We start from the raw sequence: 27165 nt of genomic DNA on the forward strand, positions 1-27165 counted from the left end.
GCGCTCTTCCTAAATCTGGCCAATCCGCGTTGAGGGTGCATGTGCTTCGGCAGACCAGTGGACACACGCAGGAACTGAAGTAGGCTACAGTGGAAGCAATGAATTCCCTGGAACAGGCTGAAGGTAAATTTGTTTACGTCCAGAGATGCATAACATTCTTGGGTCGTGATTTTCATCCTTATCCTCTTGAGAGTGAATGGGGGCTTGTAACAGTGTAACGTTATTTGAATCGGTAACATTGCTAACCAGCCCGAACCAGCCAAGCGACCTAGACCAGTAACATTAGCACCTTTGGCTAGCGAATGCCTTGTGGTGGGTATATTTTGACGGTCTTCGAGAGACACTGACTTTCTTCATTTAAAAATGATAAAGGTACTTGCCGACATTCCAAGGTGACTGTCAGGTCACGTATCATAGACTACCAGACCCTTTCCTGAGTGTGTTCTCTGTAACAAATAACAGCGTTAGCTGCGTAAGTTTAGTGTGTTCTCTGTTACAAATAACGTTAACGTTAGCTGCTTAGGCTAGTTGTAGAGCTAACTTTAATGTTACAATAACGCGTAGGCATAGGGACCCGGCTCTGGACTGTGTATGTCATTGATTTGTGTGCATGTGTTGTTTCCTTTGCCGTAGACCTGAAGGCCTTTGAGAGGAGGCTAACGGAGTACGTTTCCTGCCTGCAGCCTGCTACGGGCCGCTGGAGAAGTAAGTTGAGCTCGGCTTGTCATGTCGAAAACACACCGTTCACATTGCTAGCAATGCTAGACCCTTTATTTCAGTGTTTCCAATGAGTAAATCACCATCATGTATCACCAGCAGTCTTTAATCTCTTTCTGATGTTGTATGTAATATTTGTGAGAGGTGGGTGGTTGCCCTTACTGCTGTTTATGCTTGTGTCAGTAGTGTGTGTGTGTGTGTGTGTGTGTGTGTGTGTGTGTGTGTGTGTGTGTGGCAAGTGTTCTAATGTGTGTGGACCAGTGTTGGGGTATTGAGCGCTCAGTGTGTGTGTGTGTGTGTGGACGGCAAGTGTTCTAATGTGTGTGGACCAGTGTTGGGGTGTTGAGCGCTCAGTGTGTGTGTGTGTGTGTGTCTGTGTGTGTGTGTGTGTGTGTGTGTGTGTGGACGGCAAGTGTTCTAATGTGTGTGGACCAGTGTTGGGGTATTGAGCGCTCAGTGTGTGTGTGTGTGTGTGTGTATGTGTGTGTGTGTGTGTGTGTGTGTGTGTGTGTGGACGGTAAGTGTTCTAATGTGTGTGGACCAGTGTTGGGTTATTGAGCGCTCAGTGTGTGTGTGTGTGTGTGTGTGTGTGTGGCAAGTGTTCTAATGTGTGTGGACCAGTGTTGGGGTATTGAGCGCTCTCTCCGTGTGTGTGTGCAGTGATCCTGATCGTGGTGTCCGTGTGCACGGCCACCGGGGCCTGGAACTGGCTCATCGACCCCGACACACAGAAGGTGAGATGCGCGCAGGCTGCCCGCCCCCTGGCTTTGGGCATGTGTGTATGGCCAGAGAGTCTGTCACTCAAACATACGGGCATTTGGGGGTGTTTGGGTTGGTACGCCATGCATGCTGTTGGAGGTGCAAGCTAACGCTACGTCGCTGCATTGAGATCACATAGACAGGAACTGGCTCAAGGCTTATAAAAGTGTTCATTTGTGCGATGAAATCACCGTTTTTATAGCCATCCATGTGTGTTCACTTCTGGCTTCTTGGCTATCATTTTGGTAACTGTAACGGGCTATTTGATGTCTCTTGGACTGGAGGTGCCTAATGTTGAGTTGCTCCAGTCACGATTTGTTGCCGTTAATCAATCTTGTGAAATATTGCTATTGTCTATTATCTCTGTGTTGTGAATCTGATGGAAAGTATTTGTGTATGGCGTTAAGATTTCTGTGCCGTTATAACCCTATAACACTTCTGTGGGTGTGTGTCTGTGTGTCTGTGTGTGTGTGTGTGTCTGTGTGTCTGTGTGTCTGTGTGTCCTGCAGGTGTCATTCTTCTCGTCACTATGGAACCACCCATTCTTCACCATCAGCTGCATCACACTCATCGGCCTCTTCTTCGCTGGGATTCACAAACGCGTCGTCGCGCCCTCTATGTATCCTTCACACCGGCTGAGGCGTGTGTGTGTGTGCGTGTGCGTGTGCGTGTGCGTGTGCGTGTGTGTGTGTGTGTGACAGAGTGAGAAGGAGGTGGAGGGCGAGAGAGAAACTTTCATTTGTTATTATCTAGTGGAGGGTTGTGTGTTTTTGTGTGAGCGTGTCTGCTTCCCACCCATAGAGAAATGTTAGTGTATGCTCTTTCCACCTACACAGAAATGTGATTGTGTGTGTATCTTAACGTGTTCATCAGAATAGCAGCTCGCTGCCGGACAGTGCTAGCTGAATACAACATGTCCTGTGATGACGTAAGTACTTTCTTACATCTGTCCTTACAGGAGGAAGTGTGTGTGTGTGTGTGTGTGTGTGTGTGTGTGTGTGTGTGTGCGCTAGTGTTGCATGGTGCACCGACACTATACAAAAGTATCACAATAACAGTTATTCTCACGAAAACCATCTTGTGAGAATAACTGTGTTCTTTTCGAAGTAACTTATGCTTATGCTTCCCCTATGGCGTGCTCCTAGTGTTTCCCCTAGCCTGCATATCTTTTCTCCACACACACACACACACACACACACACACACACACACACACACACAGACGTGTGCACCCGTTTTTTCTCCTCACACACACATATGCGCACATATAAAATCAATATGAAGTATTCAGATTACTTAAGATTTTTGCAAACTAGTAATTATTAACAAAATATATACACTGTGTGTGTGTGTGTGTGTGTGTGTGTGTGTGTGTGTGTGTGTGTGTGTGTGTGTAGAGTCGAGCAGAGGATGGCCACTAATGTGAATGATCATGCTATATTCAATATTACTGATGACACATCAAGGTGGTGGTGCCCCCTGCCCCAAATCAAATATTTAAGAAGTTTTGAAATCACAATTCTTGACTTAATTTTGGAATTGTGACAACACTGGTGCAGGCAAGCGGAGCTGGATGCCTTTCCTGAGCTGACAGAAATGCTCTCTGAGGTGGTCTGTTGTTTTGAGCAACGGGCCATGGGGCGTGTCAATTAGCAACCTAAGGAGGGGTCTGCATGATCTAGAAATCGCTATGGTACACCACCTAAAACACATTGCCCGACTGACCAAGGGAAACCTGGTCAGAAATCAGAGGGAAGTTGTTCATATGTTATTAGCGCATTGTCAACACTGATGCTACTGCACATAACAGCATCTTCTCTTCTCTTCTCTGTTCTCTCCTGCGCTGCCCTGCAGACTGGGAAACTCATCCTGAAACCGCGGCCTCACATCCAATAGCAACAGAGATTCCACTCTGACGGGAGAATTCCACCAATCAGCAGCGCAGATGGGCGGGACTACTGGCTCAGACAGAGGGAAGGGCGGATTCCAGCGCCCTTATGAACAGTTTGCACACAAGAGCTGCTGGGCTGGGCCCTTAAACCTGCATGGGCTCAGGTGTGTGTGTGTGTGTGTGTGTGTGTGTGTGTGTGTGTGTGTTAGAGAGAGAGAGAGAGTGTGAGCGAGAGCGAGAGAGTGTGAGCGAGCATAAGAGAGCATGTATGGATGTGTGTGTGAGTACATGTTTTATTTTCAGTATTTAGTATAATAAAACACAAATATTTGGATATGCTTCCTCTTCCTCCTTCATTCACTGCAAGTCTAGATGCAATCCAAACATGTTGTTCGATTATTTACATTTTCCACCCCCTGCATCTGAAAGGGAATGTAGGTAGTATTCCGCCTATGGTATGGTATGGAATGGAATCTAGTATTCCACCTGTGTAGAGATATGGTACTGCAGCTGTGCTACTCTCCCTGTGTTGATCTCCTCTCGCCCATGCAGTCTTAAAATGCTGCCCAAAAGCGATTAGTACAAATCCCCGGCCCCATATTAAGCTTAGACTCTACTGATATTGCCTGCTATCTCCATATTAAGATTAGACTCTTCTGATATTGCTGCTATCTCAATATTAAGATTAGACTGCTGATATTGCTGCTATCTCCATATTAAGATTAGACTGCTGATATTGCTGCATCTCCATATTAAGATTAGACTGCTGATATTGCCTGCTATCTCCATATTAAGATTAGACTCTTCTGATATTGCTGCTATCTCAATATTAAGATTAGACTGCTGATATTGCTGCTATCTCCATATTAAGATTAGACTGCTGATATTGCTGCATCTCCATATTAAGATTAGACTGCTGATATTGCTGCTATCTCCATATTAACATTAGACTGCTGATATTGCCTTCTATCTCCATATTAAGATTAGACTGCTGATATTGCCTTCTATCTCCATATTGAGATTAGACTCTGCTGATATTGCTGCTATCTCCATATTAAGATTAGACTGCTGATATTGCCTGCTATCTCCATATTAAGATTAGACTGCTGATATTGCTGCTATCTCAATATTAAGATTAGACTGCTGATATTGCTGCTATCTCAATGGCAGACGGATGCTAGGTGACCCAGACACACAAGCGTGTTAATAGATGTGAGTTCCTGATCTCACCCGGCCCTGGGACTCAGGAGGGAAGGCAACAGGTGGTTGTGCAAGGTGTTGACCTGTGGTGTAGTCTTAGCTGTTTTTGTGTAGGTGTACTGCGTGGTCCTGCGTATTGTGTAGACCAGTGGTTCCCAACCTGGCTTGTCTTAGACACAGGCAAGGGGGCCTCCAGGGGAAAATGGTTGGGAAACACTGATGTAGACTATAGCACTGGTGCTGAGCACATACATGTATGCGATGGGATCTGGGGAAACGCATCGCACTGAGAAGGTTGAAATGGAACGGAAATTAATTTTTCATTCTCATTTTTTATATTTATAGGAAATTACATTCCCAGTTGTAGATTTAGTTCCAGACTTATATTGCAGTTAAATTTTCTTCAGAGCAGTCAGGTAACCGATAGCTTTTGTCTTGTGTTGGTGTACTAGTCACCCACAAGCTCTTACTGTGGCAAATCTGTTACAAATGCATAGTTAATATCTGAGCGGCTAGATGACCGTTCATGGTGTGTTTACATGTATTCGTGAGACAGTTTAATGAGATGAAGCCTGTCCTGTTACCGTTGGAGATGCTAGAGGGAATAGCATAGAGGGACTTTCTCGCTCTTCAGTGTGAGGTTGTGGACGGGCGGCATGCCAAACTTCTCCCTCAGGATGTCCTGGACCTCGGCGTCCGTGACCTTACGCATCTCCATCAGGTCAAACTCTTCCTGGTAGCCAAACGTGACCTCACTGTACACCCAGCCAATCAGAGCCCTGAACCCGGTGGGTGTCTGCAGGGAGCAGATCGATTTGTTGGTGAAGAGCGAGTCGGGGGCGGTCTGCAGGAAGTGGGAGGCGGCATGGAAGTCCTCGGGGCGTCGGGGCTCCAGGGTGAAGCAGTAGACGACCTTAGTGCGACTGCGGTCCACCAGACTGGACTTGGCGAAGGCCTCGTTGGGGATCAGCGGCGTGCGAGATGTTTTCTCCAGAACCCACGTGCCGTCGTCCTCCTTCAGGCAGAAGGTTCCGGGGGGCTGGGGCTGCTCCTTCCCCGACACCAGCTCCAGGGGCTCCCACATCTGATCTCCCATCCCAAAGCTGACGTCAGCGATGTAGGAGCGTCCGGCCACGTCCACCCTGTTGAGGAGGTGCCCCTCGCGGGGGCTGAAGTCCTGCTGCTGGGGGTGGTAGACGCGGGCGCCCAGCGTAGTGTGCTGGTACCCCATCTGCCCCAGTGCCCAGGAGAAGAGCAGGTTGCTCTCGCAGCACCAGCCTCCCCGCCGCTGGCGCACCAGCTTGCTGAAGATCAGCGGCAGCTCCATGCTGTTCTGCTGCCCGCTGTGCAGGCTCAGGTTCTCAAAGGGCACGTTCAGCACGTGCAGGCGGTGCACCAGCTGCAGGGTGGCCAGGTCCGGCCTCTCGAACGCATCGCTGAAGCCGATCCTCTGGAAGTACTCCTGCAGGTCCATTCTGCACCTAAACACACGGAACACACACTTTAACACACACATCAAATCCGGCAGCTATATTCTGCACCTAAATACACAGCACACACTTTAAAGGAACACTTCACCGTTTCTTCATTAACTATGTTATTCCCTTAACTAACGTATTTTCCGGACTATAAATCGCACTTTTTTTCATAGTTTGGCTGGCCCTGCGACTTATAGTCAGGTGCGACTTATATATGAAATGTAAACATTTTGAATAATTCCGAAATGAAAGAGGAGTAAACATTACTGTCTACAGCTGTCTACAGCTACAGATGGGCGGCCATTCACGCCTTCTCGTCATTAATGTTAATCTTTTTGGCATCTGTGTCTAGTTACAGCCTCAGTCTGTTCTTGGTCTTGGATTTTGTGAATACATTTCTGAATAAATGCGACTTATAGTCAGGTGCGACTTATATATGGCTTTTTCCTCTTCATGAGGCATTTTTTGACTGCTCCGACTTATATTCCGGAAAATACGGTATAAGACACCATGTTTTATTTTGTCTCGCCATACTTGGTCGTGTGACTACTCGTGTAACTGTATTTTAATAGGGAAAACATGGAGGTGTTTGGTCGCTTCTAACTTCATCTCTGTTTGGACCCTAATGAATGAACTGGGCTAGCTAAGTGCTATCAGAGTAGCGCCGCGCACTAGAGCCAGAGAGTGCAGGCATTGAAACGTGAGAGGTATGTATCAACTCGTCTTAGTTAAGGGAATAACATAGTTTAATCTGAAAAAACGGTGAAGTGTTCCTTTAATGTACATAATACACACATCAAGTCCTTCAGGTTCATTCTATAGTAAGTAAGTAATTAAAAGTCAAATGTATTCATAAAACACATTTAAAATACAGTGTACTCTCACCAGAGTGCTGTGCATAGTGCAATAGCAGGACAATACAGGAAAACAGATATAAGAAACGCCAAAGGAGAGGGAGAGCAAGGTTCAAGGGAGTGCAATAAGAACAAGGTGCAAGTGTAACAGATGCCAGCTTTTAGCTGTGCTTGTTGAACGTTAGTAAACCTCACTCCCTGACGCCTCAAGAGCGCTGCTGGCATGAAAGCTAGTAGCCTGGGGCCTGGGCTTTTAGCTGGATTGTTAGCGCACCCGACTCCCGATCCGAGGTGCTACTGTTTCGCAGGTTCGAGTCCGGGCGTGTGCAGGGCTGGGCCGCGGTGGTTCCACACGACGCAGGTTACACAAGGGAGTACAAGAAGAGCAAGTTAGCTCAGCAGTGAGGGGTATCAGCTCTGAGGAAGACATTGTTGTCGCAACGCATAAGCCCAAAAAAATAAAAGCTTATTAAGTTAATAAGCAGTGTGCCTTTGAAACTCTCTGGTAAGACTTACTATACAGAAAAGGACTATCAAATTGAAGTTATAATCCCTAAGTGATTGGATATCCTTGATACCAAAAAGCACCTGTTTTAGACAATAAGTGAAGAAGCACTCCTGGGGCCTCATTTATAAAGGCTGCTACGCACAAAAAAGTTGCGTGAACAGGGCTGAAATGTGCGTACGCACCTTTCACCGTCAACGTCGGGATTTATAAAGAAAATCTATGCGTGAAAAGATGCGCAATTCTACGCATCCTTTGGACCGTCCGTAAAGCTTACGCAAAGTTTTTCACGCATGAAAATAAGCGACATCTAATGGTGAAATCACAAAATAAAGCTCAGAGGGCATTGAAAAGATCTTAACACTTCAACATTTCATTATGTTACTACCTTCGTGATCACTATCATTCATTCACATCACAGGCTATGAGGTTTGTAGCCAAGGCTGCCGACAAATAGACCCGTCTACACTAAACTGCAAACGTTTTCAGTAATTCACGTTTAGTAATATTGATACTGATGTTCCTTAATAATAGTAATATAGCCTAAATGCCTCTCCCGACAGTGCGAGGCTACTTGCGCTGCTAGTCTAAAGTAGGCTACTCCGAGAGCGCCGATATCTTGCTAACAAACAGGCAAACATAACAAACCCCGATGAAAACATAACTGGCGGAGGTAATACAGTTCATGATCATAGTGTACCCTAATGCGAAATTCATTCGAATTAATGCAAATTAGTTTCTGTTGACTTCGGCTGACATTGACACCCACGGATGTGTACGGAGATATTGCTTTCGTGAACCAAATATAAGCGCCTATAATAATAAAACCTTTCCCCTAATTGTTACAAGTTGTATTCTATAGTTTTCAAGCATCGCTAAACTCACCTTACGTCTTTTCTCTCGTTTGGGCCACAGATTACTAGGCTGCAAGGTATTCCGAAACAACTAGAAACTCATCTGACATAAAATAATGTCCCATGCATTATTATTAGCCATAGGAGTATTTGTTTCAGTAGCCTACAAATATTAATACTTTGCACCTTATGCTATGGTGCACTGTAGGCATATGATGAACCCAAATGGCAAAATGTACGATACGGTTATTAAAGGAGTCATAGAACGCATTTTTTGACCATTACAAATTGATCTTTGAGCCTAAATAATGTCATATGTAAATTTGTGGGGCTGAAAACGCCCTAGGAGCACTGCTAGATCGCCTAATACAAGGTCATAAATAAGCCTTGCAATGAAACAGTTGTTTTTCCCGCCCACTCAGCAAGTTCATGAATATTCAAATGAGATGCGCGCTGATTGGTCTATTGGCCGATATGTCCTGAAAGTTGATTGGCTCAATCCACCGGTCTTAAGCTAGAGCAAAGTGAAACTACGTTTACTGCTGGTAAATAAAGCCAAAGTCTTTGATAAAGCTATCAACAATGGATTTAAATAAGGAATACAGCCGTACATGTATAAACCGAGTCAGAAGAAGGTTCTGACCAAGATGAAGTGCAGCAGATTCCCCAACAGAATGAATGTGTTAGATTGGTAAGTTTTATCAGTACATTTCTTAGTATAGTAACTCTCCAAAGTTAGCTGTAATAACGCTAGCATTACAACGTCTCTGCCATAGACCACATATCTAGATACTAGCATCGTAAGAGCAGTTTAACAAGAATTATTAATCGAAGGTATGCAAATGAGAGGGGCCGAGGGGTGTATCTAAAGGGGGATGGGCGCCTATTACGTGTTATCTGAGCTCTGTTCAGATTGGAGCATTTCAACACGGCTGTTTCTATTTCCCAATTTGCATACGAAAGCAGGCGGGGGACGCGGTAAAGTCTTTGGTGTTGTCCTTTGGACACTGCTCGCAGCCTAAATTCAACAGTAACAAGGTGAATGTGGTTTTGAATTCTAGGACTCCTTTTAAGTTATTTTGATACAGAAATGATATCACTCGGTAGGCAGCCTTATTTCATGGTAGGCTTCACTTGTCAAATGTGATATCGCTGTCGACCAACTTTCACTTCCTTCTTCTGATTGATGTGACGTCTCTATCATGTCAACGATAGCCAATAAAATGATCGGTATAAATGTTAGAATATTCATGAATCGTTTTGCATGGGAGGAGTGTGGTGCTTGTGCGCGCACGCACAATTCAACTCAGGTTGGTATTTATAAACAGCCGCCTGCGTAAACTTGTGCGCCGCACGGTTTTATAAATCAGAATATTTTTTTGCGTACGCAAATTGCAAGGTTTGTGCGTACGCAATGTTTTAGGGTGGAATCTACGCAGACCTTTATAAATGACCACCACAGACCACCAACCTGTTTGGGACCTGAGTTTTTAAGTGAGGAGTAGGCTACTACTTCCACACAGTCAAGTGTCAGTTGGTAAGCGCTAGAGTTAGTATGTAGTGCTACGAGAGGTTAGCCTAGAAATCTAGACGCCCGAAATTGTAATTTGGCTGGCGGGTCAGTCTAGGCACGATCCATAGAGCCAGGGAGCTGAGAACTCGAAAAAACAGCGGGCCAATCACAGCGTGTATAGAGTCGGTGGGTGGGTTTAACATAATGGTGACTGACATGCGACCAGAAGTTGCGACGGTAACGCATCCTGTTATTTGAAAACAAGAAGATGATTCATTTAGCGTTATCCTATTGCGTGGAGAGAGAAGGTTAGGCATCCTGCTACTTGAAAACAAGAAGATGATTCGTTTAGCGTTATCCTATTGCGGGGAGGGAATTTGAAAGACAACTGTTTATCCCACCTCTCCGATTGAGCCCTGTCTACGGTAAGTGTCCAGACCCTACATCTTGATGTGGGTCTGGCTCGTCAGGCTAACGAGAGGTGTGGGGTGTCCTACGAAGCTCGATTAGTGGCTTAGCGAGGTATGTTGCGCTCAAAACCAGGGTATGCTGTCATACGAAAGTGGATTTGTTTTAGCGTCGCTGTATCACCATGGTATCTTATGCTCGCAACCAAACCTGCTCGGGAGCGGGTTATGTGCTTAGTTATAGCTCAAATCGTGAAATATCACCGCCCTCTGACCAATTCTAACCAATCCATTATCTTGAACAACGAAGTTATCTCACGTGTGCTAATCTGTCATACTTTGAACAGGTTCGGCCCCGCCTCTGCAAACATTTTGAATCTCGAAGGCGCTTTTAAGTATGTTGTGCGTGCAAATATGTCACTACTGTGGACATGCATGCCATACAATATCTGATGACCATCGACTTTTTGATGTTATAGGTTAGACACTAAAAAAGACCACCCTAGATTTCGCTACCGCTCATAAATGCGGAAGTAATCGTTTTTAAACCTAGGCTGTCTTGTGCGTCTCCACGTTTCCCGATTGGTCAAAATCACCCCAACCACGAGAACGCGCACAGATCTGAGCTGAAAGCCTAGTTTGACAAATTTATCACATACCTGCTGTCGTAGGATCACTTAACTTAATACCCGAGTTAAGGCTTTGTGCAGCCTCGATATGTCTAGATAACCTAGATTTGTCTAACTTGTGGGAGCTGGTAGTGTTTTGAAGGTAGAGAGGAACGCTCTGGCTCTGTGGGGTATACTACGAATTAGGGGTGGGAATTGGCAAAAAATGTAAGATTCGATACTATTGCGATATTTGGGCCACAATTCGATAATATTGCGATTCTTAACATATTGCGATACACCAAGTATTGCAATTCGATTTTGCGATATATTGCTATTCATGTCTCTCATATTATTCTAAGTCATTACAAAAAAATAAGAAAATAACACTGTTCAACTCATTTTGCAATGGCATGGTGCATGTCAAGGTCCTTACTATTCACTTTTTGTTGAAAACCAAAATACACCCACCTTTTTCGATGTGAAAGTAGTGTAGAGTGTCGTGTATAACAGGTTGTGATTGTGAAGCCATTTTCATTTATTATTGCTGTTGAATGCACAATGAAACACCACAACACGTGCCCCCCTTATAAGCGTAATAAGCTAATTTAATGTGATCAGAGTAAACCCTGAGTAAACTCGACTCAAATAAAAGTAAAATGGATAATTCAATTATATAATTAAGTATTGCGATACTTTGAGCTACAAGTATCGATTTAATTGTGTGCACAAAATATCGCGATACTGAACAGAATCGATTTTTTCCCCCACCACTACTACGAATCTCGATTAGTGGGTTAGCGAGGTATGTTGCGCTCAAAGCCAGGGTATGCTGTCATACGAAAGTGGATTTGTTTTAGCGTCGCTGTATCACCATGGTATCTTATACGTTCGACCGGCGTCGCGTCACACAGAGCAGGTTGTTTGCTCCACGCCCCTTTTTTGGGGAAACAACAAGCCCTCAGAACAAGCCTGAAACAAGCCAAAGTGAACGGGTGTTGTTCACGGTCACTGATCTATAACGAATAACTTATTATTTATAGATCAGTGTTCGCGGTAGACAGACATGCCGAGAAGTTGCTGTGTGGTTGGGTGTACCAACCACAAAGCTAAGAACCCCTAACATTAGGCTACACCAAAAATAAATCAGACCAACGAAAACGGAAATCTAGGCTAACACTTGGCTAACACTAGCAGCTAGGCTATCGGCTATGACAGAAATTATCATATGTTGGAATTATCTAACGAACATACTTTACATCCAAGCCTGTCAGTCAACTACACAACATTACAATTAAAATAAGAGGCCAAAAATACAGGAAAACAATTTAGTTATTTAACTGGAGATTCAATGAGATAAGAGTATGTCCGGGTATGACACTGGCCACTGCTAGGCTACTGCTAGCAGGCTACTTGGCAGACCGAAGGGACATGTTTTTACTTTGATTGAATTAAGCTTTTGAACGTATTTTTCACGGTCAACGACCGGCAAAGTGGTAATATATTGAGTGGTCCTATTGATTCGTTGTGTTTTCTGTTATCATTTACTCCTACGTTTTCAGTACAAATTACGTTTATTGAGCCTAATTTGCATTGGAGTTAATGGGAGACGTAGTTTGTTTCCCCCAAAAAGGGGCGGGAACGTTCGTCGTCAAGTTCCCGGATGTGCCGGTCTAACGTAGCCTATAGATGCTCGCAACCAAACCTGGTCGGGAGCAGGTTATGTGCTTAGTTACAGTGCATGCAAATGCACTGTACTGTTCTTCCAAGGCTTCTTCTTCTTATTATTATTCCGCTGATCAAATTCATTTTTTCTATTCAGCTTGAACCGTTTAACTTAGAAACTTCATTCAAACGTCGCAACGTAGGTCTTAAATAGGGGAAGGCTGCTAAGTATTTTTCAACTTTGTAACTTTTATACTTTTTAAACTATAAATTAAAAACTATTACAAATTTCCCCATAGACTTAACATTGGCCTCTATGACATCACAATCGGATCATTAAGCAATTAGAATCTTATGCCAGGTGGCCAGCCCCACCTGCAGCAGCCCTCTCTCTCTCAGGCTTTAAGCATACAATCTCTCTGTGAAGACTACATATCCTGTTAACTGTTTCCTCTTTCCACAACTGTTTCAAAATAAAAGTCCTCACTGCAATAATACACTATTAAATCATTTAACCATTGAAACTACTCAACTATTTAACTGTTCAACCATTCCAACTGTCAGTTATCATCAACTATGCCTCCAGTCAACTACATGAGACCTCCATGCACCTAGCAACCAACATAGCAACCATCAAAATTAAGCGTTTATGACCGTTTCCATAGCAACCAACATGATTTTACTACAGTGACTTCTTTATTCCTGATAGTGGCAGCCATGGATACCCCATCAACAAATGTTTCAAAATAAAAGTCCTCAGTACCAAGTTAGCTAGTTAGCATGGTTAGCATAGTTAACATTGTTAGCATAGTTAGCATTTTTAACATAACTGCTAAAAATGATTAGCTAAGTTAGCTAATCAACCTGGTTAGCATTGTTAGCATAGTTAACATTGTTAGCATTGTTAGCATAACTGCTAAAAATGATTAGCTAAGTTAGCTAATCAACGTGGTTAGCATTGTTAGCATAGTTAGCATTGTTAACATTTTTAGCATTACTGCTAGAAATCATTAGCCAAGTAAACCAATCAACCTGGTTATCATTGTTAGCATAGTTAACATTTTAGAATACCTTTTAGAAATCATTAGTTAAGTTAGAACAGGAATGTTTAAGCTTTAAAATGTCTACCTAAACACTATCAACTCTCTTTAAACTATGCAACCACCATGTTTACCCTAGCTATACCTTAGTAGCCATATCTACATTATCTATCTATATTTTTTTTTGCATTTTCATGCACTGGTAATTCCTTGGAATTGCATTTCTAGTTATAGCTCAAATCGTGAAAAATCACCGCTCTCTGACCAATTCTAACCAATCCATTATCTTGAAAAACGAAGTTATCTCACGTGTGCTAATCTGTCAAACTTCGAACAGGTTCAGCCCCGCCTCTGCAAACATTTTGAATCTCGAAGGCGCTTTTAACTATGTTGCGCGTGCAAATATGTCACTACTATGGACGTGCATACCATGCAATATTTGATGACCATCGATTTTTTGATGTTATGGGTTAGACACTAAAAAAGACCACCCTAGATTTCTCTGCCGCTCATAAATGCGGAAGTAATCATTGGTTAACCGAGGCTGTCTTGTGCGTCTCCACGTTTCCCGATTGGTCAAAGTCACCCCAACCACGAGAACGCGCACAGATCTGAGCTGAAAGCCTAGTTTGATAAATTCATCCGTGAGTGAGTTTCGTAGAACCACTCAACTCTGATTGCGACTTTCGTTTTTAGCAATCCAGGTTATCCAAAGAAAACCTGGTTATGTTCAACGAGATTCGTAGTATAGGCTACCCCACTGGTAGGTAGCAGTAACAGCGATAACAGAGGATAAAATTACACACACACACACACACACACACACACACACACACACACACACACACACACACACACACACACACCCTCAAGTGTTCACACAGACAATAGAAACATTAAACACACACATGTAGTCACACACACACACACTCACCGTTCTGCTGCTGAGACTGGGTGATTTGTGTGCGAGATCTGTGGTCGAAGTGCAACTCCCCAGGCTGCTTCAGCACTGTGTGTGTGTGTGTGAGAGAGAGAGAAAGAGAGAGATATCGGGTCAAAGTGTATCTCATCTGGATTGCTGGTTTGCAGTGTGTGTGTGTGTGTGTGTGTGTGTCTTATCATGATGAGCAGCAGAGGCAGAACCAAGGCGTTCACCAATATATGAGGCTTACAAACCGCAGGACCAAACTACATAGTCACCACTAGATGAAGCCATACTGCATACTAACCACTAGATGGAGGCATACTGCATACTAACCACTAGAGGGAGGCATACTGCACACTCACCACTAGAGGGAGGCATACTACACACTCACCACTAGAGGGAGGCATAGCCATAATTATGCCATCCTGTGAAGGCCTATTTCTCATCTGGTTTCTCTCCATCTCTCTCATCTCTTTCCTCTCTCCTTCTCTCATTCTATCTCCATCTATCTCCTTTCCTCACTCCCTCTCACTCTCCATCAAATACAGAGAAGCTGAAGTTAAGACCATAATGAAAGAAAAAACAAGGGAGAAAGGAGAAATCCATTCAACTCTTGGTGGGACCGGTAGGAGGCTTCACAACATTCAAAGATCGGGATGGTGTAGAAGCAGAAGAACACAGTAGAATATTATTTCCAGAATGAGATTCAGACATACTGGTCTATTAGCCTTTAATAGGCTACATTTTATTTGAAAAAAAAAAAAAAAAAAAAAAAACATGTTGATGGTAAGTGTAGTGTATCTAACACTCAGGAACTCTGGACATATATGTTCTGGGTTGTTTTCCTGATATTTAACTGAATTAAGAAATAGATATATAGCACACACATATTTCGTGAGTTGACAGAAATGCTCTCTGACATTGTGTTCTCTTTTATTGAGCAACGTGCCAAGGGTTGTGTCAATTAGCAACCTAAGAAAGGGTCTGCATTATCTACAAATCGCTATCGTACACTAAAGCACATCGCCCTACTGACCAAGGGAAACCTGGTCAGAAATCAGAGGGGAGTTTGAAGTATTCAAAACTCAATTCAAGCCGACAAAGTCAGTTTTAGAGATGGCAAAACATGATGAGACATTTATTAGCTAACAACAGTTATAACTACAAGCTTGAAGTCCAGCGTTAGCGCATCACTTAGGGCGATGGCCTACTGAGCCTCCCAAGGGGCGTGTTCGCTATGCATTTAAGGCCACGCCTCCTCTTGATTGTGTCGAGAGGAAAGGCCTCATCAACAAATGATCAGAAGGTCACGACTTCAATATGGGACTGCCATTTGAGGCATTTGATTTGATTATTTACATTTTCTGCTGCTCTTCACGTCCTGCATCTGACAGGGAATACAGCACAGGATATAGTATTCCACCTGTGGGAATATAGCACAGGATATAGTATTCCACCTGTGGGAATATAGCACAGGATATAGTATTCCACCTGTGGGAATATAGCACAGGATATAGTATTCCACCTGTGGGAATATAGCGCAGGATATAGTATTCCACCTGTGGGAATATAGCACAGGATATAGTATTCCACCTGTGGGAATATAGCACAGGATATAGTATTCCACCTGTGGGAATATAGCGCAGGATATAGTATTCCACCTGTGGTGTGGTATGGAATATAGCACAGGATATAGTATTCCACCTGTGGGAATATAGCACAGGATATAGTATTCCACCTGTGGTGTGGTATGGAATATAGCACAGGATATAGTATTCCACCTGTGGAATATAGCACAGGATATAGTATTCCAGGGAATATAGCACAGGATATAGTATTCCACCTGTGGGAATATAGCACAGGATATAGTATTCCAGGGAATATAGCACAGGATATAGTATTCCACCTGTGGGAATATAGCACAGGATATAGTATTCCACCTGTGGGAATATAGCACAGGATATAGTATTCCACCTGTGGTATGGTATAGCACAGGATATAGTATTCCACCTGTGGTGTGGTATGGAATATAGCACAGGATATAGTATTCCACCTGTGGGAATATAGCACAGGATATAGTATTCCACCTGTGGTATATAGCACAGGATATAGTATTCCACCTGTGGTGTGGTATGGAATATAGCACAGGATATAGTATTCCACCTGTGGTGTGGTATGGAATATAGCACAGGATATAGTATTCCACCTGTGGTATGGTATGGAATATAGCACAGGATATAGTATTCCACCTGTGGTGTGGTATGGAATATAGCACAGGATATAGTATTCCACCTGTGGTGTGGTATGGAATATAGTATTCCACCTGTGGTGTGGTATGGAATATAGCACAGGATATAGTATGTGTTGATATTAGATGTGAGTTCCTGATCTCACCCGGTCCTGGGACTCAGGAGGGAAGACCACAATCCGGTGGTTGTGTTGACCAGTAGTGTAGTCTAGTTAGCTGTTTTTAAGTGGGTGTAGTGTACTGCGTGGTCCTGCGTATCATGTAGACTTCAGCACTGGTGTTGAGCACATATGCGATGGGATCTGTGTACTGCGTGGTCCTGCGTATCATGTAGACTACAGCACTGGTGTTGAGCACATATGCGATGGGATCTGTGTATTGCGTGGTCCTGCGTATCATGTAGACTACAGCACTGGTGTTGAGCACATATGCGATGGGATCTGAGGAATCAAATCCCACCGAGAGGATTGAAATGGAGCGGAAATGAATGATTTTTTATTCTCATTTTTTATGTTTATAAATGACATTCACAGTTGCATATTTAGTTCCAGACGTATATTGCAGATAAATGTTCTTCAGAGCAGTCAGGTAACCAATAGCTTTTGTCTTGTGTTGGTGTACTATTCACATAGTGGCTCTTATTGTGGCCAATCTCAGTTACAAGTGCATAGTTAATATCTGAGCAAGAAGATAACCCATCATGGTGTGTTTATTCGTGAGACAGATTAATGATATGAAGCCCGTTCTGTTACCGTCGGAGATGCTAGAGGGAATAGCAGACTTTCTCGCTCTTCAGTGTGAGGTTGTGGACGGGCGGCATGCCAAACTTCTCCGTCAGAATGCCCTGGACCTCGGCGTCCGTGACGTTACGCATCTCCATCAGGTCAAACTCTTCCTGGTAGCCAAACGTGACCTCACTGTAAACCCAGCCAATCAGAGCCCTGAACCCGGTGGGTGTCTGCAGGGAGCAGATCGATTTGTTGGTGAAGAGCGAGTCGGGGTCGGTCTGCAGGAAGTGGGAGGCGGCATGGAAGTCCTCGGGGCGTCGGGGCTCCAGGGTGAAGCAGTAGACAACCTTAGTGCGACTGCGGTCCACCAGACTGGACTTGGCGAAGGCCTCGTTGGGGATCAGCGGCGTGCGAGCCGTTTTCTCCAGAACCCACGTGCCGTCGTCCTCCTTCAGGCAGAAGGTTCCGGGGGGCTGGGACTGCTCCTTCCCCGACACCAGCTCCAGGGGTTCCCAGATCTGGTAGGAGACTCCGAAGCTGACGTCAGCGATGTAGGAGCGTCCAGCCACGTCCACCTTGTTGATGAGGTGCCCCTCCTGGGCGCTGAAGTCCTGCTGCTGGGGGTTGTAGACGCGGGCGCCCAGCGTAGTGTGCTGGTACCCCATCTGCCCCAGTGCCCAGGAGAAGAGCAGGTTGTTCTCGCAGCACCAGCCCCCCCGCCGCTGGCGCACCAGCTTGCTGAAGATCAGCGGCAGCTCCATGCTGTTCTGCTGCCCGCTGTGCAGGCTCAGGTTCTCAAAGGGCACGTTCAGCACGTGCAGGCGGTGCACCAGCTGCAGGGTGGCCAGGTCCGGCCTCTCGAACGCACCGCTGAAGCCGATCCTCTGGAAGTACTCCTGCAGGTCCATTCTGCACCTAAACACACGGAACACACACTTTAACACACACATCAAATACGGCAGGTCCATTCTGCTCCTAAACACACAGAACACACACACATCAAATCCTGCAGCTTTATTCTGCACCTAAATACATGGAGCACACACTTTAATGTACATACACACATCAAGTCCTTCAGGTCCATTCTGTGCCTATAGTAAGTAAGTAAGTAATCAAGTAAAAATTATTTATTCATAAAACACATTTTAAATACAGTGTAGCCTACAGTGTATATTGCTGTACATAGTGTAATAGCAGGACAATACATGAAAACAGATATAAGAAGCATACAAGGAGAGGGAGGGCAAGGTAGAGTGCAATAAGGACAAATTAGCTCAGCAGTGAGTACTACCACACAGTCAAGTGCAATAAGGGCAAGTTAGCTGAGCAGTGAGTAGTATTACTTCCACACAGTCAAGTGCAATAAGGACAAGTTAGCTGAGCAGTGAGTAGTATTACTTCCTCCACACAGTCAAGTGCAATAAGGACAAGTTAGCTGTCAAGTGTCAGTTGGTAAGCGCTAGAGTTAGTATGTGCTATGAGAGGTGGGAGCTGGGAGTGTTTTGAAGGTAGAGGAACACTCTGGCTCTGGTAGGTAGCAGTAACAGAGGATCCAATTACACACACACACACCCTCAAGTGTTCACACGGACATCACACAGAAAATAGAAACATTAAACACTCACATGTAGTCACACACACACTCACTGTTCTGCTGCTGAGACTGTTTGATTTGTGTGCGAGATCTGTGGTCAAAGTACAACTCCCCAGGCTGCATCAGCACTGTGTGTGTGTGTGTGTGTGTGTGTGTGTGTGTGTGTGTTTATAAGAGAGAGAGAGAGAGAGATCGGGTCAAAGTGTGTGTCTATCATGAGCAGCAGGAGCAGAACCAAGGCGTTCACCAAGATATGAGGCTTCCAAACCACAGGACCAAACTACATAGTCACAAAATCTTTAGCAGTGGTATAAAACTTCTAAAATCGAGAAGAGCAAAAGGTATCAGCATGACATGTTCTTTTTATTATTGTTATGTTTTGTAAAAACAAAACAAAAACCACTGTCAGTTCCATACAGTTTGACTTTTCAATGAGGGTCACTGGTCAGTCAGGAGTCATGCCATGGATTTTTTAGATTCGAGTATATTCAACTTTACTGTCATTGCACAAGTGAAATACCAGTAATACAATGCAGTTTTACATCTAGCCTGTGATGCAAACGAGTAGGCTAACTGACATGCCAAAAAGTGCACCCATATGAAATGCGTCACTACACCGTTCCATAGGCCTAGAAGAGAACGGTCCCAGTGGACTTTTTCTTTGAAGTTTTAAAGTTGAAAGATGTTGTGTGGATTCTATGTTGTTCGTTTTAAATTGAAATGAAAATGCAAAGAAACGGGGCAATCACTACAAACGTCTAGCCTACCTCTGCTTGCCTGATCTGAAAGTAAAGCACCTCTTCTCGGTCGGAATATAGGCTTACTTTCGCTTTTGTCCAAACAATCACTTGCTCCATTAGCAAGGATTTGGAGCACACTCCATTTCAGAAGGTGGCGATAATGCACCAAACGTTGTCTGCCAACTGAAATAAAAACAAGAAGAAGAAGAAGGAGGAGGAGAAGAAGAAAACGACAACAACAGTTCTCTACCACAATCCATAGACTGTAAAAAGCCTCACTTTACTTTAAATGTCACTTATGCCTTTTGATATATTTGGAGCGGAGATCAAAGACAAAGTTCGTCCAACCACGTTATTTGTTATGTCAACATTAAGGTCGTAAGCACAGGGAAAGATGACGTGTTGTCTAGGTTATTATAGCCTACAACTTTGACGAACAGCTGAGGAGACGGGGTAACGTTATTTAGAGGAATTGCGGTATTTTGTAAAAACATTATATTTGTTAGAATGCAGAAACGGGCAGACGGCACGCGAAGCGGCTTTACCTCACGCAGCGAGATCTCGAGGCTGCCTCCACACATAGAACGCGCGAGACACCGAGTGGGTGTTAACTCAAAGGTGAGTGGGAGTCTCTGATGCTGTGTTACTTGTCCAGTGTCTGGAGGAGAGACAGACCGCTATATCGTGTGCCAAAAGTGCATTCTTTGTTCGTTGAACTTCGTTCTCCGCAAAGTTGTTTTGCTGAGACTTCAGGGTTGATCGCAGAATGTGAATTGATCTCCATTGTTTATTTAGTGGAACAACAACAACGTTCAATTTATGGACACCTGTCTATTTGTCCTTCTGTCTTTTGGGATCTGTCCTCCCAAAGTGATGATGCATTTTTGTGTTGTAGACAGATGAAATTACTCAGCATATTGGAATGATGAGTCACAGGAAAGCATGTATGGACTTGGAGAAGGCTACTCAATTCATCACACAAGCATTACAGGTAAGACACACACACACACACACACACACACACACACACACACACAACCGCACATACACTGTAGGCCTGCTGTGAAATATAGGCCCCTATAAGACTTTGTAAGAGTCTGTTCTCTTCTGTTTATAACATAGCAAATAGCTGCAAGTAGTAAGTAACATAATTAGCTGCAATCTATAAATCTGTCAATATTCATTATTGACAAGCATATAATGTAGAAATACATTCACATTGCTTACAGTAAGAATGTCAACATTAGCTTTTTACACTAGAAAATTCTCTTATTGAGTGGGGGGCATGGAGCTGCTCAATTGTCCGATATCCAATACAGGGTTATTGTCAATATCAGAGCCGATATCCGCTCTTAATATCGTGTAGGTGCACCCCTACTATTAAAACATCTCTTACTGTCTCTTTTGGCTGGGAACACTTCCAACACGCTTTACTCCATTTTAAAATAATTATTGATCATCATAAATGCAGATACAGATCAGTAACTAGCCAATATCGGCTGATAATACTGATTTATCGATCAGATAATATAAGGCCACTCTCCACAGACGATACACACATGTTGCCATAGCATCAGCTCATGCCATTTTCTATTAGTTATTTGGTTTGATGTGTGAGTAATTGTTTTAATTTGTTTTGCCTCCATTAGCATGAAGTAGTTCGGAACCGGGAGCTCTGCGTGTTGATTTGCCGTCTGGAGGAGAAGGAGGCGGAGACTGGGCGGAGCCTAATGGAGCAGGCGGAGTCTAACAAGCAGCTGCGTTTGGAGATCGGTGCATTAAAGAAACAGCTGAAGACAAAAGACAACTCACTGTCAGAGGCCAGTCAGGTGTGTGTGTGTGTGTGTGTGTGTGTGTGTGTGTTAGTGTGTGTGTGTTTACTAACTCACAGTACACAGTTTTTGTGTTTGTAGGCGTGGATGTACTTGGGCCATGATTTCTTTCATTTCTTTCGTTGTTTGATGAGGACTCTCTCACTCACACACACACACACACACACACACACACACACACACACACAAACACACACACACACATACTCACACACCTACACACACTCATGGTGAGAAATATGTTATAGTTTCTTAGGATTACATAAGGCATGTGTTGCATTACATTTTCTGTCAGATTTGAAGGTTGTATTTACCACTTAATTTAACTGTGTGTGTGTGTGTGTGTGTTTGCATGAGTACAGACTGTGGCTTTCCTGAAGAATGAGCTAAGGGATCTGCATCAACAACAGCAGCAAATGAATCAGTGGTACACACACACATACACACATGCACACACACCAGCTAACCAGCTGACACCTGCGCAGGAGCCACTGGTCTGGTCAGAACCACTGGTCCCACCTGACGCCCATAGTCCGCTGGTCTCACCTGATACCCATAGTCTGCTGGTCTCACCTGACGCCCATAGTCTGCTGGTCTCACCTGATACCCAGAGTGTGCTGGTCCCATCGGCGGGTCAGAGAGCTGCGGAGGTTCTGGTCTCTGGTATTAAAGAAGAGGATCCTGCTGATGCTGGTGAATATGGAGAGAGCCATCACTCTGGTAAGGGTCAACAGCTACAAGTGACCTATGCTATTGTGAGCATGTTTGTTTTAAGTTGTGCGTCTCATGTTTGTGCGTACTTCTGAAATTAGCCACCAAAAAAGCTAGTTGGAGTGGTACACTCTATGCTGTAATGGACCTCATGGAGTCAAAGTGTACTATTTGTGATAGCCACCAATAAAAAGTGTAAAGTCAGTGGCATATGAAAAATAGTAGCCTTTATGGCATGGCTGATAAATTGGTTATTATCGGCCCGTATTAGCTATTTACCAATGTATCGGTATCAGCGTTTATAGCGTCATTTTCTGGTTGGTGGTCATCCTATTTTAGCTCCTTTATAGTACACAGGTTGCATCCCACCTTGATCAGAACTTTTCAATATTCTAAATATTAGAGTACATTTTTGCGTTGTGTTGAATAAGTAGTATTGGACGACTTGTCGTGTATTGGTTTTTGAAATCCTCAAATATCGAAATCAGTGTTGGTCTTTAAGTGAGTGAATGTAATTACTGTATGTTTGTGTGTATTCTTGCGTGTTTCTGCAGTGGACGCAGTTGATCCCAAAACAGAACAGATCTTCTCCTCAGCTGCAGTGGATCCAGTGGATCCCAGAGCAGAGCAGACCTTCTCCTCAGCTGCAGACATTAAGACTGAAATGCTTCAGGTACAGTGTGTGGGACAGGGAGCCACGCCTACCTTTTTTCTGTACCGAGTTAAAACATGTAGGCAGGCAGAATATGGTCACAGTGTCTCGCGGTTGACTGAAGTCGTTAAGCCACCTTGTGATTCATAATAACTGTCTAAACCCACATCAGACCTGCCAATGGAAATAAAACTGTCAACTCTCAGATAGCAGAAACACATTACATTTTAATGTTGATTTGAACACTAATACCGCATCAGAAATGTGGGAAATATTCAAAACTTGTGTAGTTTAGAAGTTGCCAGTATTTTCCATCGACTTCAGCATTTCTCCCTTCCTCTGTGATTGTTTAGGGAGAGGAGGGAATGTCAAAAGTGGGCCCTGCGTCTCCTACGGACCCAGTGCCGCCTACAGGCCCGACGTCTTTGGCCCAGTTAAGGGGCGTGTCAGTGATGCTGGTGGACTGCTGTAGAGCACAAGAACAGCGAGGGAAGGACGACGAGAACTTCAGACATGGAGAAGAACCTGAGAACGGTAAGACATCTCATATACACACTCACAGGCACGAACGCACATGCACACCCAACCTAAATTAACTCCGATTCAAGCCACTCATGTTGGTTCCGAAAAGGCTTGCGTGGAACTCAACATAATATGGACAAGTTTTACTGTTGAATGCATTTGTGTGTGTGTGTGTGGGTGTGTGGGTGGGTGGGTGTGTGGGTGGGTGGGTGGGGGGGTGGGGGGTTGCAACATTTGAAAAGTGCAAATGTAAGATTTGTGTGTGCATACGCATTTTTGTCGGTCTTCATTGTTATATAAGACAAAGTTGTTATTATTGTCAATTGTTATAATTGTTTTTATTTTATGAAACAGAAAATGGCTCATCTCTGTCATCGTCAGGGTTTGCAGCGTTCCCCTCCATGTCCGAGCCCCCGACCCCTGAGCTGGACGGGTCCAAACGGTTCTCCTGTCCCGTGCGCGGCCTGACGCCCCCCTCCCCGTCCCCGTCTCCGTCCCAGCTCAGACGCCCCCCCCACGTGTTCAAGCGCAAGCGGCCGCTGGCCTGCTCTCAGTGCGGCAAGACGTTCCTGCACGCGGCGACGCTCCGGGTGCACCAGCGCGCCCACTCCGGGACGCGCTCGCACCGCTGCAGCTACTGCCTGCGGAACTTCCTGAGCGAGTGGGACCTGCAGCGGCACCGGCGCATCCACACGGGGGAGAGACCGTACCACTGCGCCCAGTGCGGGAAGCGCTTCACCCGCAAGGACAACCTCAAATCCCACCAGCGCATCCACCTGGAGGACAGGACCTATGTGTGCTCTCACTGTGGCAAGGGCTTCACCCGCGAGGATTACCTTAGAAAACACCTGCGCATTCATACAGGGTAGAGCTTCAGTTGAGAGCATCAACTCCGACACCACGCTGGGAAAGATGGCATACGTTACACAGATGACAATTGAGAGCATCATCTCCGACACCACACTGGGAAAGATAGCACGTTACACAGAGGACCATGACAATGACGCAGCCATGACATGCAATAGATGCAATACATGTAATGAGCTCTGAACTTCTGCTGGTAGCTTTTCCTTTCCTTCAACGTCTCAATGTGCAGGCTGTAACTTGTTGTTTGTCAGATATGCTGCATTTGATGCACTGTACCTTTAAATAGACTGTGCTAGGTGTGGTTACCAGTGTTTGTTGTTTAGTGATAAAGCCTTGAAATAAGCAACAGTACAGTTAACAGCAATTGAACATATATTCAATGTAATTATGCTTTTAAATGACAGTTTGACTCTTGTACATTCACAAATAGACCCAAAGTTGCACTTTGGCGAGAGTTATGCTTTGAGCCTATTGTTCTCAAAGTTTTTAACTTCAATGCACAAAGGAAATCTGATTGTATTTAAATATTTTATATGTAAATAACATATGATAATGGTTGCGTAATGACTTAATAGTAAATGCATCAAAACCATTGTATTGTTTTTATTTTTTGATGCCCAGTTTTCCATGTTTCATTCATAAACCATGGTTTTATAACAGGAACAACATTTTAGATTGTAAAAAAATTACACAACATAGAATTGAATTACTGATTGAGAAAGTGTTATTATCGTACATGAATTAAGGTGCACCCTGGTTTAAGCCTTCTACAGTGTTACACATTACAGAAACGACTCCCATTATAGGAAGCTGCACGTGCCCATGAGATCTGGATTGATGTTCTAGAATCAGCAGGCAGGAGGAGATCTGAGGTGCGTTCAAATTTGGCAAACAGTGACAAACGCTTATGGGGAACATGTTTTCTTGGAACAATTTGAGCAATTTGGTGTTAACATTCCATTCTAACAGTAATTGCATTGTTGCGTTCACTCACGTCCAGTTCCACTGTATGTTCGTGACGTACCACCTCCTCAGACGTTCGCAAACGATCGCACGTCGTGAAGAAGTTAATGTCAAGGCGGCGCGACGCGACTAAAATAGGAACGGACAGCGCAACAAAACAGGGTTGAAGAAGTCGCGTAGCAAAGCAACTTGTCGCGTTCGGTCACATCGCATTCAGTCAGGACATTCCAATTGACAATACAGAGATGGAACTGATTTTGTCGCACGCATTCGGTCGTGTCGCTTGCAGTTAGGACACGGTGTAACGCACCTCAAATCTGGATGGATGTTCTAGAATCGGCAGGCAGGAGTAGCTCTAGAGGGATGTTCTAGAATCAGCAGGCAAAATAGATCTGGATGAATGTTCTAGAATCAGCAGGCAAAAGTAGAGCTGGATGAATGTTCTAGAATCAGCAGGCAGGAGTAGCTCTGGATGGAGGTTCTAGATCCCAGCGCGTGGTCGTGAGCGGACGCCCATGCGGTAGGGTTTGGGGGACTGCGTGGCCCCGAAGATGAGCTCGTAGTCGGGCACGCCCCCATCGTCTGGCCACACCAGCTGGAACCGACGCAGCACCGTCACCAGGATGAGGAAGAGTTCCATCCGGGCTAGATTCTCCCCGAGACACACTCGCGAGCCTGACACATACACACACACACACACATATAGACAGTGTATATTTTAACAATACAGTACTGTTATTGTAAATCTTCTTGCTGTTCCCTCCATGCGCGCACACACACCCACACACACACACAGAGCGTACCTGCTGAGAAGGGAAGGAAGGCGTCAGGTTTGACAAACTCTCCATGCTCATTCAGGAAGTTGTGAGGGTTAAACTCATGAGGGAATTTCCACTGGCTCTCCTCACTCAGCACAGAGGACAGGTTAGGGATGATCATCGTGCCCTGAGAGAGAGAGAGAGAGAGTGTGTGTGTGTGTGTGTGTGTGTGTTGCCTTAGGGATGGTGTATCAGTGTAGGTGTGTGTGTGTGGTGGCGGTGTGTGTGTGTTACCTTAGGGATGGTGTATCCGTGCAGGTGTGAGTGTGTGTGTGTGTGTGTTACCTTGGGGATAGTGTATCCGTGCAGGTGTGTGTGTGTGTGTTACCTTGGGGATAGTGTATCCGTGCAGGTGTGTGTGTGTCTGGTGGCGGTGTGTGTGTGTGTGTGTGTGTGTGTGTGTGTGTGTGTGTTACCTTGGGGATGGTGTATCCGTGCAGGTGTGTGTGTGTGGTGGCAGTGTGTGTTACCTTGGGGATAGTGTATCCGTGCAGGTGTGTGTGTGTGGTGGCGGTGTGTGTTACCTTGGGGATGGTGTATCCGTGCAGGTGTGTGTGTGTGGTGGCCAGTGTTGGGGAGTAATGCATTACATGTAATTGAGTTACGTAATTTAATTACAAAATAAATGTAACAGTAATATATTACAGTTACTGTAGAAAAAAATGTAATTCAATTACAGGTACTTTTGAAATTTTTCAAAATTACAATTTGAGTTACATATCAATATTGTCAGCAAAACTTTGCAAAAAATATTGTATGTAAAAAGAACTGTTTCCCTCCACAGCCATAGTTTGATACGGGACCTTCTGATAGGCTCTATCACATCTACAGCGCCATCAGCGTAGGCCTACATGCCTGCCTGTAAACGTGTTATGATTATCATTATATTATCTTCACAAAAAATTTGATGCTAATTCATGTATTGAATGCCCTTGCTGCCTTGTGCGCTTGTACAGAACTGCTCGGCAGCCTGTAGACCAAGGCCGAAATCTTCGCATGGATTTGGGGACTATATATATCATTCAAAAATCGGAAAAGTAATCAAAAAGTAATCAAAAGTAATTAGTTACATTAC

At 44.4% G+C, this 27165-nt stretch overlaps 5 protein-coding genes across 20 annotated transcripts in view; 2 read left to right on the forward strand and 3 right to left on the reverse strand.

Annotated features, from left to right (window-relative positions):
• On the forward strand, positions 1-3700 carry cnep1r1 (CTD nuclear envelope phosphatase 1 regulatory subunit 1). The gene is made up of 6 exons (XM_062525225.1): positions 1-123; positions 634-705; positions 1378-1451; positions 1986-2095; positions 2350-2404; positions 3330-3700. The coding sequence occupies exons 1-6, from the start codon at positions 99-101 to the stop codon at positions 3369-3371; spliced, it is 378 nt and encodes a 125-aa protein (XP_062381209.1). The 5' UTR covers positions 1-98; the 3' UTR covers positions 3372-3700.
• A 1208-nt stretch (positions 3701-4908) lies between these two features.
• LOC134069288 (arylamine N-acetyltransferase, pineal gland isozyme NAT-3-like) lies at positions 4909-14565 on the reverse strand. Of its 2 annotated transcripts, none has more exons than XM_062525226.1 (2): positions 14425-14565; positions 4909-6047 (listed from the first exon to the last, which is right to left on the reverse strand). In XM_062525226.1, exon 2 carries the CDS (start codon positions 6038-6040, stop codon positions 5162-5164), a length of 879 nt encoding a protein of 292 aa, XP_062381210.1. In that variant the 5' UTR covers positions 6041-6047; positions 14425-14565; the 3' UTR covers positions 4909-5161. The 2 variants fall into 2 exon arrangements, with proteins under 2 accessions (XP_062381210.1, XP_062381211.1); XM_062525227.1 differs by lacking the exon at positions 14425-14565 and adding an exon at positions 8289-8309.
• Positions 14566-17142: 2577 nt separating this feature from the next.
• Positions 17143-20355, reverse strand: LOC134069293 (arylamine N-acetyltransferase, pineal gland isozyme NAT-3-like). Of its 8 annotated transcripts, none has more exons than XM_062525239.1 (4): positions 20271-20355; positions 19810-19908; positions 19017-19113; positions 17143-18306 (listed from the first exon to the last, which is right to left on the reverse strand). In XM_062525239.1, coding segments are annotated over exons 2-4 (978 nt in total). In that variant the 5' UTR covers positions 19811-19908; positions 20271-20355; the 3' UTR covers positions 17143-17426. The 8 variants fall into 8 exon arrangements, with proteins under 8 accessions (XP_062381223.1, XP_062381224.1, XP_062381227.1 ...); XM_062525240.1 differs by having other exon boundaries at positions 19753-19908; XM_062525243.1 differs by lacking the exon at positions 19017-19113 and having other exon boundaries at positions 20271-20352.
• LOC134069290 (zinc finger protein 316-like) lies at positions 19196-24873 on the forward strand. 7 transcript variants are annotated; one of them, XM_062525231.1, is made up of 8 exons: positions 19196-19326; positions 20232-20343; positions 20621-20716; positions 21375-21554; positions 21920-22277; positions 22823-22941; positions 23274-23454; positions 23797-24873. In XM_062525231.1, the coding sequence occupies exons 2-8, from the start codon at positions 20233-20235 to the stop codon at positions 24309-24311; spliced, it is 1560 nt and encodes a 519-aa protein (XP_062381215.1). In that variant the 5' UTR covers positions 19196-19326; position 20232; the 3' UTR covers positions 24312-24873. The 7 variants fall into 7 exon arrangements, with proteins under 7 accessions (XP_062381215.1, XP_062381212.1, XP_062381217.1 ...); XM_062525230.1 differs by having other exon boundaries at positions 19204-19990; XM_062525229.1 differs by having other exon boundaries at positions 19218-19326; positions 19846-20343.
• Positions 24874-24896: 23 nt separating this feature from the next.
• Positions 24897-27165, reverse strand: part of LOC134069291 (cytochrome P450 2D26-like) — a 6506-nt gene continuing 4237 nt past the window's right edge. For both annotated transcript variants that reach the window (XM_062525237.1, XM_062525236.1), the window contains 2 exons: positions 26076-26217; positions 24897-25947 (listed from right to left, as the gene is read on the reverse strand). In XM_062525237.1, coding sequence (XP_062381221.1) covers positions 25754-25947; positions 26076-26217 — 336 coding nt within the window. In that variant the 3' untranslated portion in view covers positions 24897-25753. The remainder of the gene's footprint in view (positions 25948-26075; positions 26218-27165) is intronic.

Source organism: Sardina pilchardus, chromosome 21, assembly GCF_963854185.1.
Source record: "Sardina pilchardus chromosome 21, fSarPil1.1, whole genome shotgun sequence".
Lineage (NCBI taxonomy): Eukaryota > Metazoa > Chordata > Actinopteri > Clupeiformes > Clupeidae > Sardina > Sardina pilchardus.